The following is a 23,476-nucleotide window of genomic DNA, read 5'->3' as shown; positions in this document are numbered from 1 at the left end:
GCCTATGTTACATGATATAAGCCATAGTATGTACAGGGTATTATACTCTCGCACGAAGCGATCAGATCCTTCTCACGATCATCTCTTATCAGCTAATCTCCTTTCCACGAGTAGATTGTAGGTACGAGTGAACAGCTGATAAGGGCAACAAATTAGTTATCCACCAATCGCGCGTGAATTTACCTTTCTTCCTGTGACCTTTTTGAAGACGAATTATCAGTGTCGCTTTAGTTACAAATAAACCGCGTTTAATTATTGAATCCGGCGAAGTTTTCACTGTACAATCCGATATCCGGTCAAAGTGTAATCCTGTGCGAACATGTTAGAACTTGAAAACTATTAAATGCAACGCGATGCTGATGGTATACTTTTCTACTTTGAATTTCATCTACCTATTGGAAGATTGCCGTAAAGCTCGACGCAGATGTCGCCACTGCATAATGATGATAATGTTAACAGACTGCATATAAAATTCGTGAAAATTAGCATTAAATCATATTTTTTATCAAGCCTGCGTAAAATCCTTCCAATATAACATTCGAATTGAAGAAGAAAATGTTTTCACGATCAGACTGATATGCATCTTTGACTTTTCCAGGTGAACTTCCATAAGATAGGGTAAATGTTGGCTTCGGCACCCATTGACTGTTTTCGGCAACCAAAATTTAAACGTTAATTTCACTATGTTTTCCCATCAACGCACTTCCCTGAATGTGTCCAAACGATTGTTTAGCCTTTCAACTTCAATCTGATTATATTTGAACGATCGAGCAATCCAGTAATGCTACATTTTTCTTCAAATAAAGCATACGCACTACAAAATGAGGTTGATTTCGAGTTGCCGATAATAGAACAGCTGGTTAACACGCAGTTCTAATGGGAAGGTTGCCGAAGAAAAAGAGACTGCCGACAATAGTCACACTCACCTGAGAAGTTTGGAGCGTTGTAAAAACGCTTTCAAAACGTTTTGAAAAATTCTGTCGATTGGAATGGATAGAGAAGCAAGCAGCAGATGAATGTAAACAAACAGACACATCATATATGTGCGTGACGCTGAGAAAATGCTAGTAGAAGTGCAGACGCTGCTTAGATTGACGAGAATACGTAAATTCCCCTATATTCATTTAATTTCACAGCTCCATTATTGCTGCATCGTACATATGACGTAAACAGAAGTAAATTGCTCAATTACTCAAAATAAAGATGATTTATCATCTTGTTATCACTTTATAAACCATGGAGTAGTACCATTTAACAGTATGGTGCGTGTTGAGTAAATCAAGTTCCGTTGCGTTTTCCGTCGAAAATTGTGAGTATCAATATGTTTACCTATAAAAGGCCAAAATGAACATTTATTGAATATTGGCGTCCTCTTCAACCATTTCTACATTATCACCAGCATGATACAATCTTTCCTAAGTAAATTCACTTAATTTCCACTTTCATCCTAGTGGAAATCGCACATATTCACCATTTTCCGAAAAATGCAGCTGCGCAGGAGGTAACCTCTACCTGTGGGTGCAAACTTGTTATGCATAATTGAAAACATGAAAACATCTCCGATCTATACCGAAATAATAACAGTTAGTTTGCAAACACGTTTTCTTACACGATTTAAGCAAAAGTTTCCACCGGAAATTATTAGTTTTTCTTTATGTACCGATTTGCCCCAAAAATCGTCTGTTTTACTTGGAGAATTTGGAAACTATCATCCTTCTAGAAGTTCTCACTTCGAAATGTAGGTGGCGAAAGCTTGAAAAAGTTTCACTGCAGGACGACCATTCCACTCATCACTACTGACATGAAGATGTTCAGACCGGTGCGCATTGAGTTGGTTTGGCTGAATTTATAAAGAGACGACATGTCAAAATTGGATTATCTGTCAAAGTCATAGGAAAAGTTATTCCAATCGAACAGAAGGCCTGTCAAATGGATCAGATGTAGCCTCTTTACTCAATCTTTAGGTTGCACGATAGTCGAAACCCAATGACGTTTATATAAGGTCTGGGCCAAAGGGCTTATTGGTGTTAGTGAAATGTGCAAATGTTTAGTGGTGTTCGTATTTTATTGCAATGTTTATCTTTTTACACGAAACAGCTGTTAGCAGTGACGTATTTCTATCTGTTCTCAGTATGTTGGCAGTGACGTATTTCTATCTGTTCGGAGATGTTCAGCAATGTTTACAACATTTTTGCTTCTAACACCAGCAAGCTGCCTGTTGGCCCAGACCTTATATAAATGTCATTGGTTGAAACCGAGCTGCAGTTGATCCAGGGGCCTGGCTGGCAGCCATGTTTTTGATGCTATCATCTGCTCTTGTCTTCCTGCTTATAACACGATTTGTCGTCCCTTTCCACCATGTATACGTCAGGCGGGCCGTATTTAAATAAGGCCCGTGATGTTGCCTACTGTCAAACATATACACAGAAAAACAAAACTACCCACCGCTTGGGTTTTTTAAACTCAAATTTGAGTTATTTGACCTCTGCCCGTTTCATTTCCTCTCGCTATTGTTTTCAAAAATAGAACGAAAGATTCGACTCAACCGTCTAGTTCCGTACGAGAAGCCAAAATTGAGTAATATGCGATATACCCAAATTTGAGTTAATTGAACTTAATTTTGGGTAGAAAAAATTGAAAATAACTTAGCGATGGGTAATTTTTTTTGCCGTCCTTAAATGCAAACTACTTTGAGCCGGTTTACCCAAATTTGGCTTATCGTACGGAACATGGGAGATGAGTGAAAAGAACTTAATTTTGGGTTGTTTTGAATTTCTGTGTAGGATTGATAAAGGGTTGCCAGCTCCCTGAGTTGATCTACAAAAGCGGTCCGTTGGCGTTCACCAGCTATATTTGTTTTCACCCACACATGGTAAAATTCTTTAGATTTCTATAAGATAATGACTTCTGAAATAAAATTTGAACATTTTAGTAGAGAAAAACCATGTACAGTAGGGTAAAACAGATAGGATGGATAAATCATGATTCACAAACAGACAAACTAATCTTATTCGCAAAGTGATATTTTTTCTGCGATCACGAGAGTTCGATCTCATAGGCCTGCGTTTTCACTTCGAAAGAACCACTGATCGCACCTTCTACGAAGATAATAAGGGATAGGAGAAAGCGATAGGAATCGATGAAAGGCAACGAAATAATCTATGGAGATTTTAAAAAATTTTGTTTTGGAATATTTCAAGCTTTTTACTTAATAAATTATTAAAACTAAAGTACTACAATTCGTTAATTAATTTATTTGGGAATTAGAAAATGATAATTAACTTGAAACTTCGGGAATTATTCATAGATTGAGCTTTGTTTGGAGTTGGGAGCTAAACGCTGAAGGCTGTTCCTGGTGTTGGGTTGAAATATAGCTAGCTGGGTACCCCGATTCGTAATTCCTGGCAGATGATTTCGGTTGTCTGGCGCAGATGCTGAAAATTTGGGAGCCCCATCAAGACCTCCTTATGTATTAAGAGAATGGATATGTTCTATTTAAAGCATTTTTTATCGTTATATATTGAAATATATTTATTGAACAAAATATTTTAAGTTTACAATCTAAAGTAAATAAGTAAATGTTTATTTCTACTAAGATTAACTCAATCAATCAATACATTTTTCTCACCATGAGGGATTATTTTTTTCAATAAAATCACTTGGGTTTGACCCGATACAATCATAAATATTTAACGATTTATTTAAAATAAATATGTTGTTCACCACCAATTATATTTACCAGTTTGGTAGATTCATGAACATCATTCAGACATTTTTTGAATGAACTTTTCACAGAGGTTAACTTTTCTGCAATTTTGATAATTTTATCCGCATTCACTTCGATATGTACTTTATGATCAGCAATCAAGGTCTGTATTTCTACGATGCAGAACTCTCGCAAAAGAAGTGACTCACCATAAATGTTAACTTCATTTTTATCGAACACTTTAAGCTGAAATAATATAAAAAATATATGTAAGCATTAAATATTAACAACTCTGGACTAAGCAGCAGCAAAAGACGTCTTCTGGCTAGTGTATCGTCGTCGATACTAAGGTATGGAGGTCCAGCCTGGGATGCAGCGCTGAAAACGAAGAAGAACCAAAGAAACTTGAACAGTACGCTCCGCCTCATGGCCATGCGAGTCGTGAGAGCGTACAGAACAATTTCGACGGAAGCAGTATGCGTTATCGCCGGTATGATACCCTTCGTCATCACCTTGACGGAAGACAGCGAATGCTATATGCGAAGAGATACCAGACGAGTACGGACATTGGTGAGAACGGAATCGATGGCTAAGTGGCAACAGGAGTGGGACGCAGCGGAGAACGGTAGATGGACACACAGGCTAATACCGATTCTTTTGACCTGGGTGAACAGGAAGCATGGAGAAGTCCTTCCACTTGACGCAGTTCCTGTCTGGCCATGGCTGCTTCAGAAAGTAGGGGACAATGGTATACAACGCACCCCCAAGGGGAGAACGCACCAGCTGACTTTCATTTGTGTTTTTCATGGCTTTTACGTAGGGGAACGCACACATATGCAGTATTGGTTTGTTTACAATCTTTTGCTGCCAGCTGCTCTAACAATTTCAGTCGAAAGAATTGTTTGAAACGCTTTTACAAAGCTCCAATCTTCTCTAGTGAGAGCGAGTATTGTCGGCAACCAGTTTTTCTTCGGCAACCGTTCCATTTGAACTGCATGTAAATCTGCTGTTCTATTATCGGCAACTCGAAATCAGCTACAATTTGTAGTGTGTGTGGTGCATTTCAAGAAAACCTTGCTAGATTGCTTTTTCTCAGTGGTAAAAATATAGTCAAAATGAAGCTGAAAGCATAAAGAATCGTTTGTATGCATTCAGCGAAGTGTTTTCGTAAGAAAATCCAGTGAAAATAGTGTTTCAATTTGGGTTGCCGAAAATAGTCTGTCATGCCGAAGCCGTCATTTCCCCTAACTGTTTTGCTGTCTTATCAAGCAGCACTCCTAGCATAGCATCTGAAATCCAAATCCTGCATGACAAACAGGGCTCTACATTTTCGAAGCTCTAAAAAGAACTCGTGTTTTTTTTCTCTCATACATACGTGTTCGACGCTTCATTTCTATAACGCCTAGCTAGACTATCAGCAAGAAATGATAGTGAAAAAGAAGCACGCTTAGAAGGAAACGCTGGCTGTGGAACTTCTCGTCGTTGCTTTGCTCATCACATTCAATGTAACTAACGTCGATTTTCTAGTTAAACGAACCTCATTATGGCTTTCAATCCCCTTTCACGACCACTCTATCACCGATCTTTCAATTTGTTTAAAATGCGTTATGTCCCGTTTTTGATCATTTTTTTTAGATAAATATATGGATGGAAGATAAATTAAAAATATTACGTGTAATCTTCACGTGTTTTCACGTGAGAAATGCTTTAAATCTGTTATTTCATTTTCCGTCATATACGTCATGAAACCTCTGTTGATGTGTTTCATGAAAGAGAAAACTATCAAAGTCGAGCGCTCTTTCGCTCATACGTTTCACCGAAGCTTGAAAGGAAGACCAATGGAGCGACGGGAGAAAGAGAGACAAGCTATTGAACATTTGTTTGTGCACGCCGACTGAGGTTCTAGAATGTTGCGAAGCTGTTCGACTTTAACAGAAAAAGAAAGCCAGCAGTCTCTTCGTCGCATCGATTTGGTCGATTGAAGCTGATATTGTGACGCCCTGATGACAAATCCTAGAATTGGATTCAGAATTCCAAGAAAATCTCAAAATAAAATGAAAAAGTGCGTCCTACCCCGGTGCGTTATGTACCGTTCTCCCCTACCTGCATCGTTTCGGACACGCAACGTCATATATACGTATATACGCCCTCAAGTTTTGACATACTCAATTTGAGTTGGATTCAGTTAGCGTGTACCGTTGATTCGATGGTCTAAATAAACCCACACAGATGCATGCGTGAAGGAATTGAGCCTTGAGTGCATCGCTTCGCATGCTCGAATCAGTCATTTAACGAATCTTGTAGCGCATGGATGTGCATCTCACTGGCCTTTGTTAAAACAAATGGCCAAGGCTTGAAACCTTGGTAAGGTCACGACAGTCACGTTCCAAATTCAAACAAATTACATTTAATTTTAACCTAGGTGCTCCAGTTACTACAGTAACTTACCAGCCTTAATTGTTATGATATATATATCTTAGTGTTTTTATGGACTTCTTTCTTTTGACTTCTTGGAGATCTTTCTTTTGAGTGACTATATTTAATGTTCATATTTTTAATTCATCACATTAAAATTTAATCAATAAACCATTTGAAAATATTGTCTTATTCACTTATTATTCATATTAATTTATGAGAGGTTTAAAAAAAAAACCGCGGAGCTATAGAATCAGTTTCATGAATTAACCTCTTTTATGGATGTTCCGGATCTTTCAGTGGACCACCCCGTGGTCCCCACTATCAATTTTCTGGTCAAAACTACGATTTTATCGTGATAAGACGCCTATGAGTGATTTCTAAGAAACCGTGGAGCTCTCGGATCAGTTTCATGAATTGACCACTTTTACGGATGTTCCGGATCTTGCGGTGGACCATCCCGTAGTCTCCAGAATCCATATTCTGAACACAACTCCGAATTCATTCTGATAAGATATCTATGAGTGGTTTTTAAAAAAAAAACTATGAAGCTCTAGGATCAGTTTCATGAATTAATCACTTTTACGGATGTTCCGGATCTTTAAGTGGACCAACCCGTGGTCCTTAGCATAAATTGTCTGGTCACAACTCCAATTTTGTTGTGATAAGACGTCTATGAGTGATTTCTAATAAACCGTGAAGCTCTAGGATCAGTTTAATGAATTGAGCACTTTTACGGATGTTCCGGATCATCCAGTGGACCATCATATTGTCTCCAGAGTCCATATTTCAAACACAACTCCGAATTCATTCTTATAAGATGTCTATGAGTGGTTTCGAAAAAACCACGGACCTCTACGATCAGTTTCATGAATTGACCACTTTTACGGAAGTTTTTTTTTTGTTTGTTGATTTGTTTTCCGTGCTGAGCACCAATGTTACCAGGGAGGCAGTGCCCACACCTGGACCCTACTTATCGACCCATCAACTCATGAACCAGGGACCAACGGCTTTACTTCCCTTCCGAAGAAAGGCGTGATCAGAGATTAACACCTCAGAACATCCCGGCGGCTGATTGACCTGCTGGGGTGAGAGGTAATCACGCTTACCACTACACCACCGGCGCCGCTGTTCTGGATCTTTTAGTTGACCATCTCGTGGTCCCCAGCGTCCATATGCTGGTCATTCGTCGGAATTTATTGTGATAAGACGTTTATGAGTGGTTTCGAAAAAACCGCGGAGCGCTAGGATCATCTTCATGAATTGACTACTTTTACGAATGTTGCGGATCTTTCGGTAAGTGGTCCCTAGGCTCTATATTCCGATCACAACTCCGAATTATTTGTAATTTAACGTTTATGAGTGGTTTGGAAAAAACACGGAGCTCCAGGATCAGTTTCATGAATTGACCACTTTTAAAGATGTTGCGGATCTGTTAGTGGTCCAACCCGTGGTCCAAAGTTTAAAGTTTCTGGTCAAAACTTCGATTATATTGTCATAAGACGTCTATGACTGCTTTTAAAAAAAAAAACCGTGGCGTTCTTGGATCAGTTTCACGATTTGAACACTTTTATGGGTGTTCCGGATCTTCCAGTGGACTATCCCTTAGTCTCCAGAGTCCATATTCCGAACACAGGTCGAGTTCATTCTGAAAATATGTCTATGGGTGTTTTCTAAAAAACCGCATAGCTCTAGGATCAGTTTCATGAATTGACCACTTATACGGATGTTCCGGATCTTTTAGTGGACCATCCTGTAGTCCTAATTGTCCATTTGCTAGTCATTCCTCCGAATTTATTGTGATAAGACGTCTATGAGTGGTTTCGAAAAAACGCGAAGCTCTAGGATCAGTTTCATGAATTGAGCACATTTACGGATGTTCCGGATCTTCCACAGGACCAGACTTGTGTCCTACCGGAAACTGACTCTTTCCAAAAGGTGGCCAACTATCTGCTTAAAAACTTTTTTAAAGACATCAGGAAGTTATCTCTTCAAATTGCCGTACAATCAGTGTTTGGTCCCAATGCACAGTGGTCCAGAATGCAGATTTAGGTGGAATGATATGTTTTGAGCCTGAAATTGAAACTTTAGACTAAAAGTCTCTTCTACAAAGTTGTTCCTTATAGTTAGGCCCTCATTTTTATGACAATGAATTCTAGGGTGGTTCCTATTATCAATAAAATAAAAAATCTAACTTTTTTGTTTGAATAAATAAAGGTATACATTCTTCGGCAAAGTTATAGCTGAGCTAATTTCAAGCAACTTTGTTCAGAATAACTTTTTTGTATCTCTCAAATTGGCCGATTAAGAGCTATTTTCTTGAATTGAGTTAGGGTGGCTCTTTAAAAAAACAGTTTTTTTTGCTCTAGTTTTCTTATTTCGAATTTCTCAGCAAATGTGTCTTTAGATAACTTTTAGATCTTAAAAAGGCGCAAATTTTTGTTGCACAAAGTTTGTCGATATCTTTCGCCGATCAAGAGTTATTGACGTTTTTATACTAAAAATATGCACTTTTCAAATGTTAATATCTCTGGTTGGGGCAAACAAAAAAAAAGTTTTCTTACGGCATTTGAAAGGGCGTATGTTATTCTCAATAATATGACAAAATTGGAGGTATGTTATTTTTTAAACTCGTATAAAATAAATTTGAATTTATTTATATTTTTTACTATATTTGGATATATCTTTTTTATTAGAAGAGATACAGGCAACAAAACAGGTATAAAACATTCGTCTTAAAGAGTTTTAAAAGTCTCTAGAAAATAACTTTCATGATAAATTTCAAATAAAAAAGTTATTGACAAAAGATGGATTTCATAGGACCACTCTAATGACAAATTTATATAAAATGTGCTAGTACATTTGTTTAAATATTTGGACATTAAGTGTCTTCTTTTTGTTCTTAAAAATTCCCTTCTTTTGGTGTTTGCAAACGTCAGGGTGGTCCTCAAATTAGGGAATTTTTAAAACTAACTTTTTTGTTTTACAAAATAAAAACATGTGTTGTTTAAAAAGTTGTAGTTAAGATAATTGCAAGCAACTTTGTCGAAGAAATTTTTTTTATCCCTTAACGTTCTCATTTTAGAGTAATTTTTCGGAGTTGACTTAGGGTGTTCCTGGAAAAAATAATTTTTGACCAATAAGTTTTTTATTTGAAATTTCTCATGAAAGTTATCTTCTAGAGAATTTTAAAACTCTTTAAGGCGAATGTTTTATAGCTGAATTTGTTGCCTGTATCTCTTCTAATAAAAAAGATATACCCAAATATAGTAAAAAATATGAATAAATTCAAATTGATTTTATACGAGTTTAAAAAATAACATACCTCCAATTTTGTCATATTATTGAGAATAACATATGCCCTTTGAAATGCCGTAAGAAAACTTTTTTTTTGTTTGCCCCAACCAGAGATATTAACATTTGAAAAGTGCATATTTTTAGTATAAAAACGTCAATAACTCTTGATCGGCGAAAGATATCGACAAACTTTGTGCAACAAAAATTTGCGCCTTTTTAAGATCTAAAAGTTATCTAAAGACACATTTGCTGAGAAATTCGAAATAAGAAAACTAGAGCAAAACAACTGTTTTTTTAAGAGCCACCCTAACTCAATTCAAGAAAATAGCTCTAAATCGGCCAATTTAAGAGATACAAAAAAGTTATTCTCAACAATGTTGCTTGAAATTAGCTCAGCTATAACTTTGCCGAAGAATGTATACCTTAATTTATTCATACAAAAAAGTTAGATTTTTGATTTTAATGATAATAGGAACCACCCTAGAATTCGTTGTCATAAAAATGAGGGCCTAACTATAAGGAACAACTTTGTAGAAGAGACTTTTAGTCTAAAGTTTCAATTTCAGGCTCAAAACATATCATTCCACCTAAATCTGCATTCTGGACCACTGTGCAATGCTACGTGTATTCGTTAATGCTGGATCGACCGTACTGTAGGAATCCAGTGGCATCAGTACTATAGGAATCCGGCAATGTATGTATTTTAAGCGTTTAGGTGTCTGGTTCGATTCGAAATGCACGTGGGGAAACTTATTGCGTATCTGAAACATAAATGCCAACAAAGGATTAATTTTCTTCGTACAATAACCGGAACTTGGTGGGGAGTCCACCCGGAAGATCTGATTCGGTTGTACCGAACAACCATCTTGTTGGTTTTAGAGTAAGGCAGCTTTGAGAAGCTGCTTGACCGAAATCATAAATCATGGTGATTTGAGAAGACGGTTACATTCTATTCTCCCACAGGTGTCGAAAAAACCGTGGTTGAACATACGCCTTATGTCAAGGCTTATGATAGACTCGCATGTCTATCGAATTGGGATCTCAGGCAGCAATTTATGTGTTTGTGGCAGTGGTTATCACGATATCGAACATGTTGCTTGGTCATGTACCTTACACCGTGTTGCCAGACCTCCGGGCCCGAGGAAAACAACGCGTGATACCCGTAAGAGATGTCTTGGCGAGCCGGGATCTCGAATACAAGAATTTAATGTATGTGTTTCTGAAGCGGATCGATTTGAGGATTTAGTAGTGCTTTGTCTTCTCGTGTTCCTCCATGTTGAAGCATCGCCCCCTTCGGTTTTCCACCATAGTCCGTATTTTGTGTTTCGGTACATTTTCTTCCGTCCGCTTAGTTCGAGATCATAAGCACATACTCAAACACCACTATAGTGCATCACCAAACCTTGTGTTCTCAATCCATAGCTCTCAATCCTTCTGTTAAACAATTGTTACATCTAACCTCGAGCAAGCCGCGAGTAATCGGCCCCTGCTATACTAATTTTAGTTTTAAGTAATTTTGTTAAACAAAAACTGAATTTCGGTTCTGATCCTGGACAAATAAACGAACAATATATGTTTAAAAAAAGTTTTATCGTTTTCGAGAAAAAATCAACTCCATTGAAATTTTCTAATCATCATAGATGTGGGCCAAAAAAATCTACGTGTTTTTTTTTCGAATTTACACGGTTATTTTTTCACACAGCTTCCACTGGGGACCAACTGCTTTACTTCCCTTCCGAAAGGAGGAAGGCATGATCAGAGACGTTATGCCTCAGAACATTCCGGCGGTGCCGTCTGGGATTGAACCCAGGCCTGTTGGGATTAGAGATAATCATGCTTACCACTACACCACCGGTACTACTGTGTCTTTATTCGCTTAGATTTGATCAGAAACGCCTTTTAATCATTGTTGTACGTGGACTTAGGAATACACGGTTTTCAAACGAGGATTTCAAAAAGCATAAAACAGCGTAAAAAAGCGGTTTGAATCCAAAATCCGTTTAAATCTAAAGATGCGTTAATTCCAAAAACCGTGTAAACAAAACTGTGCAAATTCTGAAATCCCCACCGTGTAAATACAAAAAACTCGTAAAAAAATGCTACACCCAACCGGGAAACGAAAGATTCCATTACAGATTTGCATGAAAAGTATGCATAATTTGCAATGTTTCACGATATGAACTGATTCTGTAATGTGGTTGCCGGAAGGTTTTTAGAATAATTTTGTAATATTTATGTTAGCCTAATTTTCGAACAATGTTTCAGAGTTGGTTGGAAACGCTATCAAACAGTGTATTATTAGCTAGATAATGGTCTTAGAAGATGGTTGGTAGACAGTTCCGTTAGAGTACGGCAATATGAAAATTGAATAGAAGTTGAAAATGAGCGAAGGGCCATTAATGCGATAGTGCAAGTCAAACGCACACTCTTTGCCTAACCCGTACGATGTACGTGGAGATTTGAAGTATGTCTCGAGTATGCCGGCCTGTAGATTTGAAGAATTACTTCAAATCTCCGCGTACATCGTACGGGTTAGGCAAAGCCGCATTAATGGCCCTTCACTCATTTTCAATTTTCACACTGCCGTACTCTAACGGATCTATCTACCTACCCTCTTCTAAGACCATTGTCTAGCTAATAAATTATCACACTAAAGTTCCATGTTAGATAGCATTTCCAGCCAACTCTGAAAATCGCAATCTTCACGTATGGAGTAACATAAAAACACTTTGAATGGAACAAAGTTTGTTTCACCGAATGCATTCCCGAGCAAAGTCTGAAATCAAATCGAAACATAAATTCAGTTGTTATGTCGCGGATTACTCAGGTTGTTGCCGTTTTGGTAGTTTTAACGGTTAAAATATCAATTGAGTGAAAAAATTTCCTATATCATCACATTGAAAACAAATTCCGCTCTCTGTGAGAGCAAACTGAAAACTCAATTTGATGTACATTTTCCTGTTGATAACAAAACAAATATTCAATTTGATGTTCTGCTAAGGCAATGAAAACAAAACTACAACCACATATTTTTGGAGTTAAATACACAGCAAAATGAAAACAAAATTTGTTTTCAAATTCGTTAATCTCGTAAACTGATATCATAATATGATTTCAGTTTGATTTTATTTCAATTTACTGTTATTTTGTTGCGTCTAAGAAATCATCTCGTGAAGTTTGTATATACAAAAATATTCATTCTGTAAAAACTTGCTTGTACGCTAGTCCATTGCAAGAACTGCCATTACATTTGTTGTATGAAACAAAAGCAGGGGATGTAATAAATCCAAATTAACATTGGATGTAAATAAATAAAAGCGACTCCAGTGTATAACATTAGTTTAAGTTTGTGTTGTTTTATGTACCTGTTATGCTATGTTTTGGGCAAAAAAAAATCAAATATTACACGTGGTTACCGGATTTGAAACGCACTTTCTTTTAACTTAACTCTATTTAAAACTACTTTATTACAAGAGGCAGTTTGAATACAATTTCACTACTTTCTGTTTGCTTTGATTACTCTCCACTTCACTGATGATGATTGATGACGTCGCTGTAGCGAAAGAGGATCAGTCCTGTCACTCTTCGACTTTTATATCAGGGCGCGGCGGTAGATGGTACAACGCCATGCCACCAATCTAAATTTTCTTTTTGGGCATTTATCGCCGTCGATCAACAGGGGGTTTTAAGATGTGGCCGGTGCGCAACAGGTGGCGCGTCGATGCACTTTCGTTGTCACAAACATACTGGCCCCTTCAGGAACTTCGTTTCTGACATGTACACTCGATGATCAGCTGCTCTGCTACCGGTCTCTTTCTCGCATCGGGACTGTCACTGCTGTACGATCTATGAAGCTTCAGAGGACGATTTGTTTACACACGTACGTCGAAGATAGAAAATGGTCGGCAAACATTAGACCCGGTAGCGGGGTTTGATTTAAATTATTAGATTGGACAGGTGCATATGTTGCCCTTTCTAATGAAAGGCATTGATTTTTAATTGTAGATGCTCCTGCTGCCGACGGATAGTCGTGCTTCGGAATACTATCGTTGAAGGTTGAATTTTGGAATGCAAGTTGCTGGATGGCTGCGGTGTTGATGTTTACATCTGTGGTGTTTGGTTTTGGTCGGACAATGCAAAAGGAAACATTTTGAAACCGAGCGAACGTAACGGCCGGTTGGTGTTTGGTTTGGACCGTCACTACTCTGATGACTCCATCTGAGCCGGGATGAACCTGGTCGATTTTGACGATCTGCCAGTGCATTGGTGCAGTGTTTTCGTCACGAAGAACAACAAGTTGGTTTTGCTGAAGCTAAATAGGTGGATTGCACCATTTTGTACGTGACTGCAGTGTGGAAAAATACTCTCTTCCACAATTCCTGGAACAGTTTTTGTCGATTCGTTGGGTTGTCGACGTAATTGACGTCTGGAACAGCTTTGAGGGCGGATCCCGTTAAAAAGTGTCCCGGAGTGAGTGGCGCAAAGTCGGTAGGATCATCGCTCAGTGGTTCCACTGAGTTCAGACAGGATTCGATCTGGCACAACAGCGTAGTCATGTCGTCGTAGGCAAGAGTGTGCTTTCCGAGGACCCGATTTAAATGCTTTTGAGCAGAAGAGGGATGCTCTAGGAGGGTTGAAGTGCCAACGAATTCCTTGCAGATTGCATTCTTGTGTGATAGTATTGCAATGCTCCTTGTTGCGAACGAGATGACGAAGTTCATTATTCGCTCCGGCAGTTTCGATCATTATCGCTGTGTAGATTAGAGGAAAGGGCACGGCGAGACACGAACCGACGAAGCGCTGGTAAAAATTTCGGTGCACTGAGATCTGCTACAAGTTTCAGATGTACTGCTTTCGTAAAGAAGCAAATAACGTAAGCTTTCCCGGGTGCAGCACGACGATGGTGGGTTGAGTGAAATTGATCCCCAATAGTCTTCTCCTGTAACGGTGAAGGGTCGACTTGCAGTAGTTCTCGACGCAGGAAGCTCTACCATAAATTGCTCTAGCATTCGAGGGCGCGCTCGGAAGCAAGTGACGCATGGGTGAGATCCACACGCTTGGCCTGTTCCTGGCCCCTATGATCCATTACAGTACTTTTGCCGAAGTAGATTGAGTAGCAATTGTAGAGCTGCATGGAGATGCCGTTCGTGAAGCTGTGAACCAAAAGCAGCGAAAATTTGTGCGATGCTGGCAGGAGAATTTGATGCTTGCTATTGTATGGTTGTTCTGCGTTTCCCAATCTGCCACCGATGCGAATTACCTTCTCTGACGAGATGAACGGGTGGAACCACTTGAGGCGAGATTTCATCGATACTGGTTCCGACTGTTGAAGCTGCTTCCACTCTTCGCTGTAGGCTTGTTGTTGAACCAATTTGATGAGTAGACTCCCCGCTTCTAACATCTCTTCTATTTTCAGCAGAGTAGAATTTGACAGTTCGCTGGATTGTTTTCGATAGCTTTGAATAAAACGACGGCAGTAAGCGACCACACGCAAAAGATGCTGGTAACAGCTTTGAGGGCGGATCCCGTTAAAAAGTGTCCCGGAGTGAGTGGCGCAAAGTCGGTAGGATCATCGCTCAGTGGTTCCACTGAGTTCAGACAGGATTCGATCTGGCACAACAGCGTAGTCATGTCGTCGTAGGCAAGAGTGTGCTTTCCGAGGACCCGATTTAAATGCTTTTGAGCAGAAGAGGGATGCTCTAGGAGGGTTGAAGTGCCAACGAATTCCTTGCAGATTGCATTCTTGTGTGATAGTATTGCAATGCTCCTTGTTGCGAACGAGATGACGAAGTTCATTATTCGCTCCGGCAGTTTCGATCATTATCGCTGTGTAGATTAGAGCAAAGGGCACGGCGAGACACGAACCGACGAAGCGCTGGTAAAAATTTCGGTGCACTGAGATCTGCTACAAGTTTCAGATGTACTGCTTTCGTAAAGAAGCAAATAACGTAAGCTTTCCCGGGTGCAGCACGACGATGGTGGGTTGAGTGAAATTGGTCCCCAATAGTCTTCTCCTGTAACGGTGAAGGGTCGACTTGCAGTAGTTCTCGACGCAGGAAGCTCTACCATAAATTGCTCTAGCATTCGAGGGCGCGCTCGGAAGCAAGTGACGCATGGGTGAGATCCACACGCTTGGCCTGTTCCTGGTCCCTATGATCCATTACAGTACTTTTGCCGAAGTAGATTGAGTAGCAATTGTAGAGCTGCATGGAGATGCCGTTCGTGAAGCTGTGAACCAAAAGCAGCGAAAATTTGTGCGATGCTGGCAGGAGAATTTGATGCTTGCTATTGTATGGTTGTTCTGCGTTTCCCAATCTGCCACCGTTGCGAATTACCTTCTCTGACGAGATGAACGGGTGGAACCACTTGAGGCGAGATTTCATCGATACTGGTTCCGACTGTTGAAGCTGCTTCCACTCTTCGCTGTAGGCTTGTTGTTGAACCAATTTGATGAGTAGACTCCCCGCTTCTAACATCTCTTCTATTTTCAGCAGAGTAGAATTTGACAGTTCGCTGGATTGTTTTCGATAGCTTTGAATAAAACGACGGCAGTAAGCGACCACACGCAAAAGATGCTGGTATTTAGAGAATTTTTCCAAGAGCAGGTCGACGAATGACGGTTTGTTTGGTGACGACGATACTGCTACGGAGATTCGACGTGCTTCTTCCAACGCATCAGAAGGTTGATCGTGTGTACTTTCAGCTACTGGCCAGTAATCTTGGGGTTGCCGAAGCCATTCAGGTCCCTGTCACCAGAGGTCAAAGTCAATGATAGCGTCTGCAGTTATCCCACGTGAAATGCAGTCCGCAGGATTTTCTAGACCAGCTACATGATTCCATGAGCTATTCTGGGTGGCGAGCTGGAATTTAGATGTTCGGTTGAAAACGAACGTGTTCCAAGTAGAAGGAGATGCGTTGACCCAGCAGAGTACGACCAACAATCAATACGAAACTAACGATTGAAAATTGGCTCACTACTTGACTAGCCTATTCTGCCGCTATTCGCATAACTGTCCCATTTCCTATGGATTTCCTATCTACATAGGACTGTTATTCGAATAGCGGCAGTATTGGCCCCAAGCAAATTCATTAACGTACCCCATTCTAGCGAAGATGTAAATCTGGATCGTTGCAGGTTCAGGTTGCAGATTACTGCGAGAAATTCGATGTTGGTGGTGTACGCACCAACTCGAGAGCAGATTGTGGATGAAAACTTTAGCTTAGCTTGAGATAGATTTTCTTCCTCTGAGCCTTGATGCGCTGTGAAAACCGATCCGTGATGAAGCAGCATTCACTTCCTGAGTCCAGGAGTGCGCGAGCGACGTGTTCGACTCCGTTGTCATCGATTAAGATTATCACTGCAGTGGCAAGAAGAGCTGTCTTCCGTTTATGACCAGTGGAAGCGCAACTGATGGATTCGACGACCGTAGCAGACGAATACATGGTCGGAGGATCGGTAGCTGGAGTAGGTATTTAAAACTACTAAATACATTCCACTTTATTACAAGAGGCAGTTTGAATTCAATTTCACTACTTTCTTCTGTTTCTTTTGATTACTCTCTACTTCACTGATGATGATTGATGACGTCGCTGTAGCGAAAGAGGATCAGTTCTGTCACTCTTCGACTTTTATATCAGGGCGCGGCTGAAGATGGTACAACGCCATGCCACCAATCTAAATTTTCCTTTTGGGCGTTTATCGCCGTCGATCAACAGGGGGTTTAAGATGTGGCCGATGAGCAACAGACGGCGCGTCGATGCACTTTCGTTGTCACGTATAAACATTTTTCAATTTTTTTTTTTCAACGTTTTTTTTCAACGTTTGCAATGTCACTCCGGTTTATGGTAGCGAAATTATGTATAGAAGAGTTGGTGACTTCTGCCAAAATTTCTTGAAAACGGTACAACTAAAACACTTACTAATTCTAGTTACATTATCCGTTTTCGTTCAAGAGTAATCAAATGGCATGCTTACAAAAAAAAAATCACAATTTAAGGTATAAATGCAAAATTTCTATAAAAATGTTTGGATAATGTTAGTTAGCATATGTAATTCTACTATGCTAAGGTTACCTTAGAATGCTAAAATTACATAAGTTAACATAATCCAAACATTTGAAAATGTTTTTTTTGTCGGTTCTTACGCGGTACTTATCCCCCGAGTAAAAACCGACTCCTGTGAATGTATTTAATATATTGTGTGTTTATTGTTATTGCCATAAATTACCTCGGATTCTCCGCTCGAACATTCATCATCGTTTTCATCTTGATTACATGACATGAGAACCAATAGCACAGCAATAACCTGATGTGTTGAAAAACGTTTGGCAAGCATCGTCTTCGACAGGGTATGAAGGAAAAGCTTTTGAGCATATGAAGAAACAACGTGTTCTGGAATTTGAATGCATGTCAAGATGTATTTTTATTTTATTTTGGATAAGTTTGACACCTACGCATTTTGGATCCCTCCGCAATGTTGAATACGTTTGTTACAATGGTAGCTGCACCTTCTCTAATGTCTGAATCATCATCTCTTAAAAGTGTCAATAAAGCTTTGCTGTAGTTCATACGCAATTCTAAAGATTTTGATTCAATAAATAACCTAGATGTAATTTTCAGTATTTGTATAGTAGTTGACCTAAACAGAGACATGCATAGGTTTGGTTAAATTTCGATTTGCCATAAATACATTATTGTGAGCTTACCTTACGCCTTCACATTGCATTGCAGAAGCCATTTTCGGTAAAAGATTAACATCAAGTGTACTTTCGGTATTTTTCATTTCGGCACTATATATACATTTAATACATTTATAAATACTTGCTTTCAATTGATTAGGTTTATGTTTTGCCAAATCGAATATGAATTTCAAGGTATCTCTGCAACTGCTAGACATCACTAGTGATGGCACTAGTGCCTGAACTCCAACAATGCTGTAGCTCAAGATTGTGAACGCTTTTACCGTGCAGTTATAGTGTAAGTTTTTCTCAATGATCATTTTTAGGAAATGATGAAACTTCAAGGATTTCAAAAATTCATTCTGAAGCGCTTTGAGTTTCGTGCGCTTGTAGTTGCTGAGGTGACGAATATAAAATATTTCCATTCTATCGAGATCATACTGTTCAGCATTTGACGAAAGCTCTTGGAAGTCCAACATCAGTAGAATAATGTTCATAACTGCTTCCAGGTAGTCGTATTTATATTTGTCCGGATCAATATCGCAGAGGAAGCAACCGCTAAGAATATTTTCGTCATCATTATGCATGTACATAACTACCTTGATGAGAACGAGCTTTCTCATTATAAGCTCGGTACCATAAAAGCTTTTCTGCTTTGAAAGGTTGAATAAGTAGTCGACAATGTTGCTGAGATCATCCAAAAACTGGTCATCCTCGTCGAATATAACGTTTTGACATCTGTAATGAGTAAAATTTAAAATTTCAGTTATAAATTATTGAAGGAAAATTATTTGTTGAACTCATTCCTACACATAACATATCGCTATGAATAAAAATTGGTGGGGTAGTGTACAAGACACGATCGCATTTTTGACGTAGAATACGTTAAGCTGTGTAGGAAAATTCTCGTAAATTTTTCTAGATATTGATTTAAAATACAGTAGAAGTAACCTATGATTTCGGTCCTATGTACATATTTTGAATTGCCTGGATTTGGTTCCTAAATTACAATTTTTTTTGTATAACAAGTTGGTTTTATTTGTCAGTTTGTTTGATAACAGTAATTATAATTTGTTATTCTAAATCGAGATGAAATTCCAGTGCGTCTACATCAATTATTTCGTTACATTCACAAACAAAGCAGATGTATTTAATAAAAAACACTTAACACTTCCGCGCGCCTTCTTCTGTCTACTCCTACTAGGGCAGGTCTCACCAAGTCTTCAAAAGAGAGTCGTCTCCATCCATTCATTATGGCTTCTATCCTCTGCTGTAGAACCGTCCAAGCCGGGTCGACACGAGCAAGACTTTGCAGACCTACAGAATAACAATGCTTTGCAACATCAGGCTCATCGATAGAACTAGCAACAACCCATTCAAGTCGAGTTTCTTGGAGGATTGGAAGTTCTTCAGCAATCTTGAATTGACCTGGCAGCAATAATTTGAAAAACAACTGAATTCCAATCAGCAAGTCAATTTCACCGGGATTATGAAATTCCGGATCTGCAAGTGGAAGATTCGGAGGTATGTTCCACTTCCTTATATCGAATGGAACAGATGGCATTGGGCCAGTAACTTTGTCAGCAACAAGACACTCAAGTTGCGCAGCATAGTTAGAATTACAAGAACGTATCTCAATTCTAACAATCTCAGATAGCGTTGGACGCTGACCATTTGCTCCGACTACCTCAACATTAGTGGAGAAACGGGGTAGATTCAAAGACTTAACCAGACTACGAGAAGTAAGGTTAGACTGGGAACCACAATCCAAAAATGCTCGACAGTATTTCAGATTTCCATCCGAATCCTTAATCTGAACCCTAGCGGTCATCAACAAACTATTGCTCAGACGTGGGGATTGCTTTAGTGAACACGAGACTGCACTATTGGACTGGGATTTGTTGGGAACAGATTGGCATTGCACATTTGGAACATTCGACTTCAAGACGGACTGCGAAACATCAGGAAAAATTTGAAACTTTGATGTTGACTGTGAAACCTCAGAAACAGACTGGGATTCAGCGTTCGAGACATGGGATTTCGAGGTAGACTGGAAAACCGGTTTATCACTATGCAAAAGGGTATGGTGTCTACCCTTGCATTTAGAACACGTATATGACGATGTACACGAACTACTTAAATGACCCACTTTCAAACAATTAAAACAAGCTTTGATCTCTCTTACCTTGGCTTGGCGTTGCACGAAGGTCATCGCTCGGAAGATCTCGCACTTGAAGTTTGGGTGGGCTCCGGTTCCACACATGTCACAGGACTCCTTTCCGGTTACAGCAAAAGCTTTGGTAGAGATGGTCTACACTTCACACTTAGAAATTTTTACAGAAATCTGTAAAATTTTACCGAAATCTCAACAGCTGAACGTTCGGTAAACAGTTTCGCAGATTTCCTGTAATTTTTCACAAATATCTGTGAATTTTTCACAGATATCTGTAAAAAAATACAGGAAAACTGTAAAATTGTTTACCGAACGTTCAGCTGTTGAGATTTCGGTAAAATTTTACAGATTTCGGTAAAATAATCTAAGTGTGTTGATTCTTGCTTGGTACAGATGGCTTCATAACAGGTGGCTTCGCGATCGCATCCTCGCACCGCTGCAGGATTGAGCAGCGCTTCTTCAGGAACTCCATCGTGTCCTTGTACGCTGTCCATAAACTACGTAGACAGTTTGAGGGGGGGGGGGGTTGGCAATTATCCACGGCCCATACAAATTTTAATAATTTTGTATGGACAATTGTCTACGCAGGGGGAGGGGGGGGGTCAAGAATCCCAAAAAATTGTCTACGTAGTTTATGAACAGGCCCTAGGCGGGAATTTGCTTGTGGGAAACGGTTGATTTCCATTCCATCCGGGTTTTGGCATCCAAAGCTGTTGCAACGAGGTTTACAACGAAACGCTCCGACATACCGTTCATCACTTCATCCATGAGCTTCAGTCCATCGATGTGTCGGGATACTTTATCGACTAATTCCCGAAGATCCTTGGAACTTGTTCGGTTCATTTTCTTCAGGCTAAGCAGCCCCTGGATGTGTGTGTCCACGATAAGCCGCTTGTTTTCAAAACGATCTTCCAGCAGCTCCCACGCTCCGACATAATTATTCTCGTTCAAGGTGCAGACGTCGATGATTCCAGCGGCATTACCAATCAACGCTTTATCAAGGTGGTAAAGTTCAATGGCGTCGGAATTGGTGGATGTTCTCATGACGTCGAGAAACATGGCCTTGAAACGTGGCCAGTTCTCGGGTTTCCCATCGAAGGTGGGAATGGGAGCCTTGAGTGGTTGCTGCTGTACGATTATGCGAGGAAGAGTGATAATCGGCAACACTGTTAGCTACGTATACCGCTGCGTTTGGTCGTTAATTACTTGCACTTGTTTATGTTGTTATTACGGTTATAAATTATACCTTCATCGTTCGATCGTCAGTTTATGTGCTACTGCATTGAAGTGCCGTGAATTTCTTTCGGTGTGTTGTGTTTTCGTGGTTCTGTTTTAAAGTGAAAGTGAAGCATTTTGAACATTGTTTACAAACACTTTTCAAAGCAAACCCCACGCGATTTTTTTTTCCGAAGCGCCATCTACCAGCAAAATTTTGAAGCTTGCGAGCTTTTGTTGAGCTCGTGGTGAAACTGTTGCAAACATTTTGGCGCATTGCTATCGCCTGGATTCTACCGTTGTATTGCACATTCGCCGTCAAGCTTACCTGCTCTGTTGTTGCATACTACTCTAGGCGCATTACTTTAAACTGTGTAGTAGCGCTGCTTTGGCAATCGCATCAAATCCTGAGAATTACTTCAATCCTGAAAATAACTTCTACTTGCCACTCCTGTGCTACAAATGTCATTGACAATTCCATTTCATGCAGTGGCTTCTGCAAGGCGGAATGTCACCTCAAATGCGTCAATATCACTTCAGCTGTTAACGATGAGATGAAAATGAACTCGCAATTATTCTGGATGTGCAGGTCGTGTACCAAATTAATGGATGACATTCGTTTCCGTAATTCCATTCGAGGCGCTTATGAGGCTGGGCAAGAACATGTCCTTGGCGATCATAATGAGATCGTTCAAAGAATTAAGTCGGAAATCATGAATGAACTCAAAAGTGAACTTCGTCTGAACTTCACCGCTTTGATCAATTCCAGTGCACTTACACCAAAATCATCAACTCGTAATACGAATACCGCTGGGTCTTGCGAAGCCGACGATTGTTCCGTAAACCTGAAGTTGCTGAACGCCGTCAACAGGAATTGATGTGTGGAACTGCAAGCTCAATATCTCCATCTATCGGCACTTTTGCTGTACCACCTCCACGGCAGAAGTTTTGGCTCTACCTTTCGCGTATCTCTCGTGACGTCACAGTGGAGCAAGTACGTGAACTGGCGATGCAGAGGTTAGGAATAAATGACGTTGAGACATTCAGACTAGTCGCCAATGGTAAGAATGTCAGCAGTCTGTCATTCATTTCGTTCAAACTCGGTATGAGTCCTGAGCTGAAAGCAAAGGCTCTTTCGACTGCAACGTGGCCAAAGGGAATACTGCAATCGGTGGTTTACAGAGACTCTTCAATAGGGTCTCCGCACTGTTTGATTTTGACCTGACTCGCCAGCTGCTTCGCCGGAGATTTAGTTCGTTTTTTCTAGATCAGTTTAGTTTGTTTAGTAATGTTCCTTTTTTACGAGATGACTATCTATGTACTTGTTGATGTTTTGTTTAAGTACTTTTCATGTTTAGTTTTAGTTACATCATTGGGGCAAATAACGCCTGTTCATGTTCAGTCATATAAATAAATAAATGATAAATAAATCCCTTCTCGCTGGGACAATGGACAATTGGACGAGGTTGCGGTTCGGTCATCGACTGAATTAATGTTTCAACCAACATGCAAGCCTCGTTGTATTGGTCTTCAAATGTGATGAACGTTTCATCCTGGTTCACTAGATTTTCCGCGGGAGTTGGTAGTGCGTTTCCAAATTGTGTGTGAAGACCTTGAGATGCACCAAACTTAATTGTCTTTCTCCAGCTCCAGACGCTTCTTCGACGGCCTTCCGGATCCTCGTCACTTTGGCCTTTGCTTGCCCATGCAGGTGAACAGCAATCTTCACTTCAGCCATCTTCTCCTTCTCGTTCTTCACAGGTGCGTGCTGAATTGGTATCAAGCACAGCGATCACATGCACAACGAAAGGAACGAACACGTTCCACCACTTGCGCACGACGTAAGACGCTCGCGTACGTTTTGTTTTGCACACACGACGACGAACAGGTTCGATTTCACTCGCGACTGTACTTTCGAAGAAACTTGCGGTTTTCCTCTTAGCCAAACCACAAGAAAATTCTAAAACAAAACTCTGCGAGCTTTCCGTGAGG

The 23,476-nt window shown here is 39.8% G+C and overlaps 1 protein-coding gene across 1 annotated transcript in view; it reads right to left on the bottom strand.

Moving 5' to 3' along the window:
* Positions 1 to 3,650: 3,650 nt before the first annotated feature.
* The window catches only part of THADA (Thyroid adenoma-associated protein homolog), a gene marked incomplete at its 5' end in the record, with an annotated part of 124,766 nt that continues 104,940 nt past the window's right edge, over positions 3,651 to 23,476 (bottom strand). The window contains 4 exons of the mRNA XM_065220245.1: positions 3,651 to 3,952; positions 17,646 to 17,809; positions 17,872 to 18,056; positions 18,124 to 18,834. Of these exons, the coding sequence (XP_065076317.1) occupies positions 3,698 to 3,952; positions 17,646 to 17,809; positions 17,872 to 18,056; positions 18,124 to 18,834 (1,315 nt within the window). The remainder of the gene's footprint in view (positions 3,953 to 17,645; positions 17,810 to 17,871; positions 18,057 to 18,123; positions 18,835 to 23,476) is intronic.

This window comes from Ochlerotatus camptorhynchus, unplaced genomic scaffold (genome assembly GCF_037179485.1).
Source record: "Ochlerotatus camptorhynchus isolate MF236.1 unplaced genomic scaffold, CSIRO-AGI_Acam_v1.1 ptg000123l, whole genome shotgun sequence".
Classification (NCBI taxonomy): Eukaryota; Metazoa; Arthropoda; class Insecta; order Diptera; family Culicidae; genus Ochlerotatus; species Ochlerotatus camptorhynchus.
The sequence above is the reverse complement of the archived record's forward strand: the minus strand, read 5'-3'. Positions and strand labels throughout refer to the sequence as shown.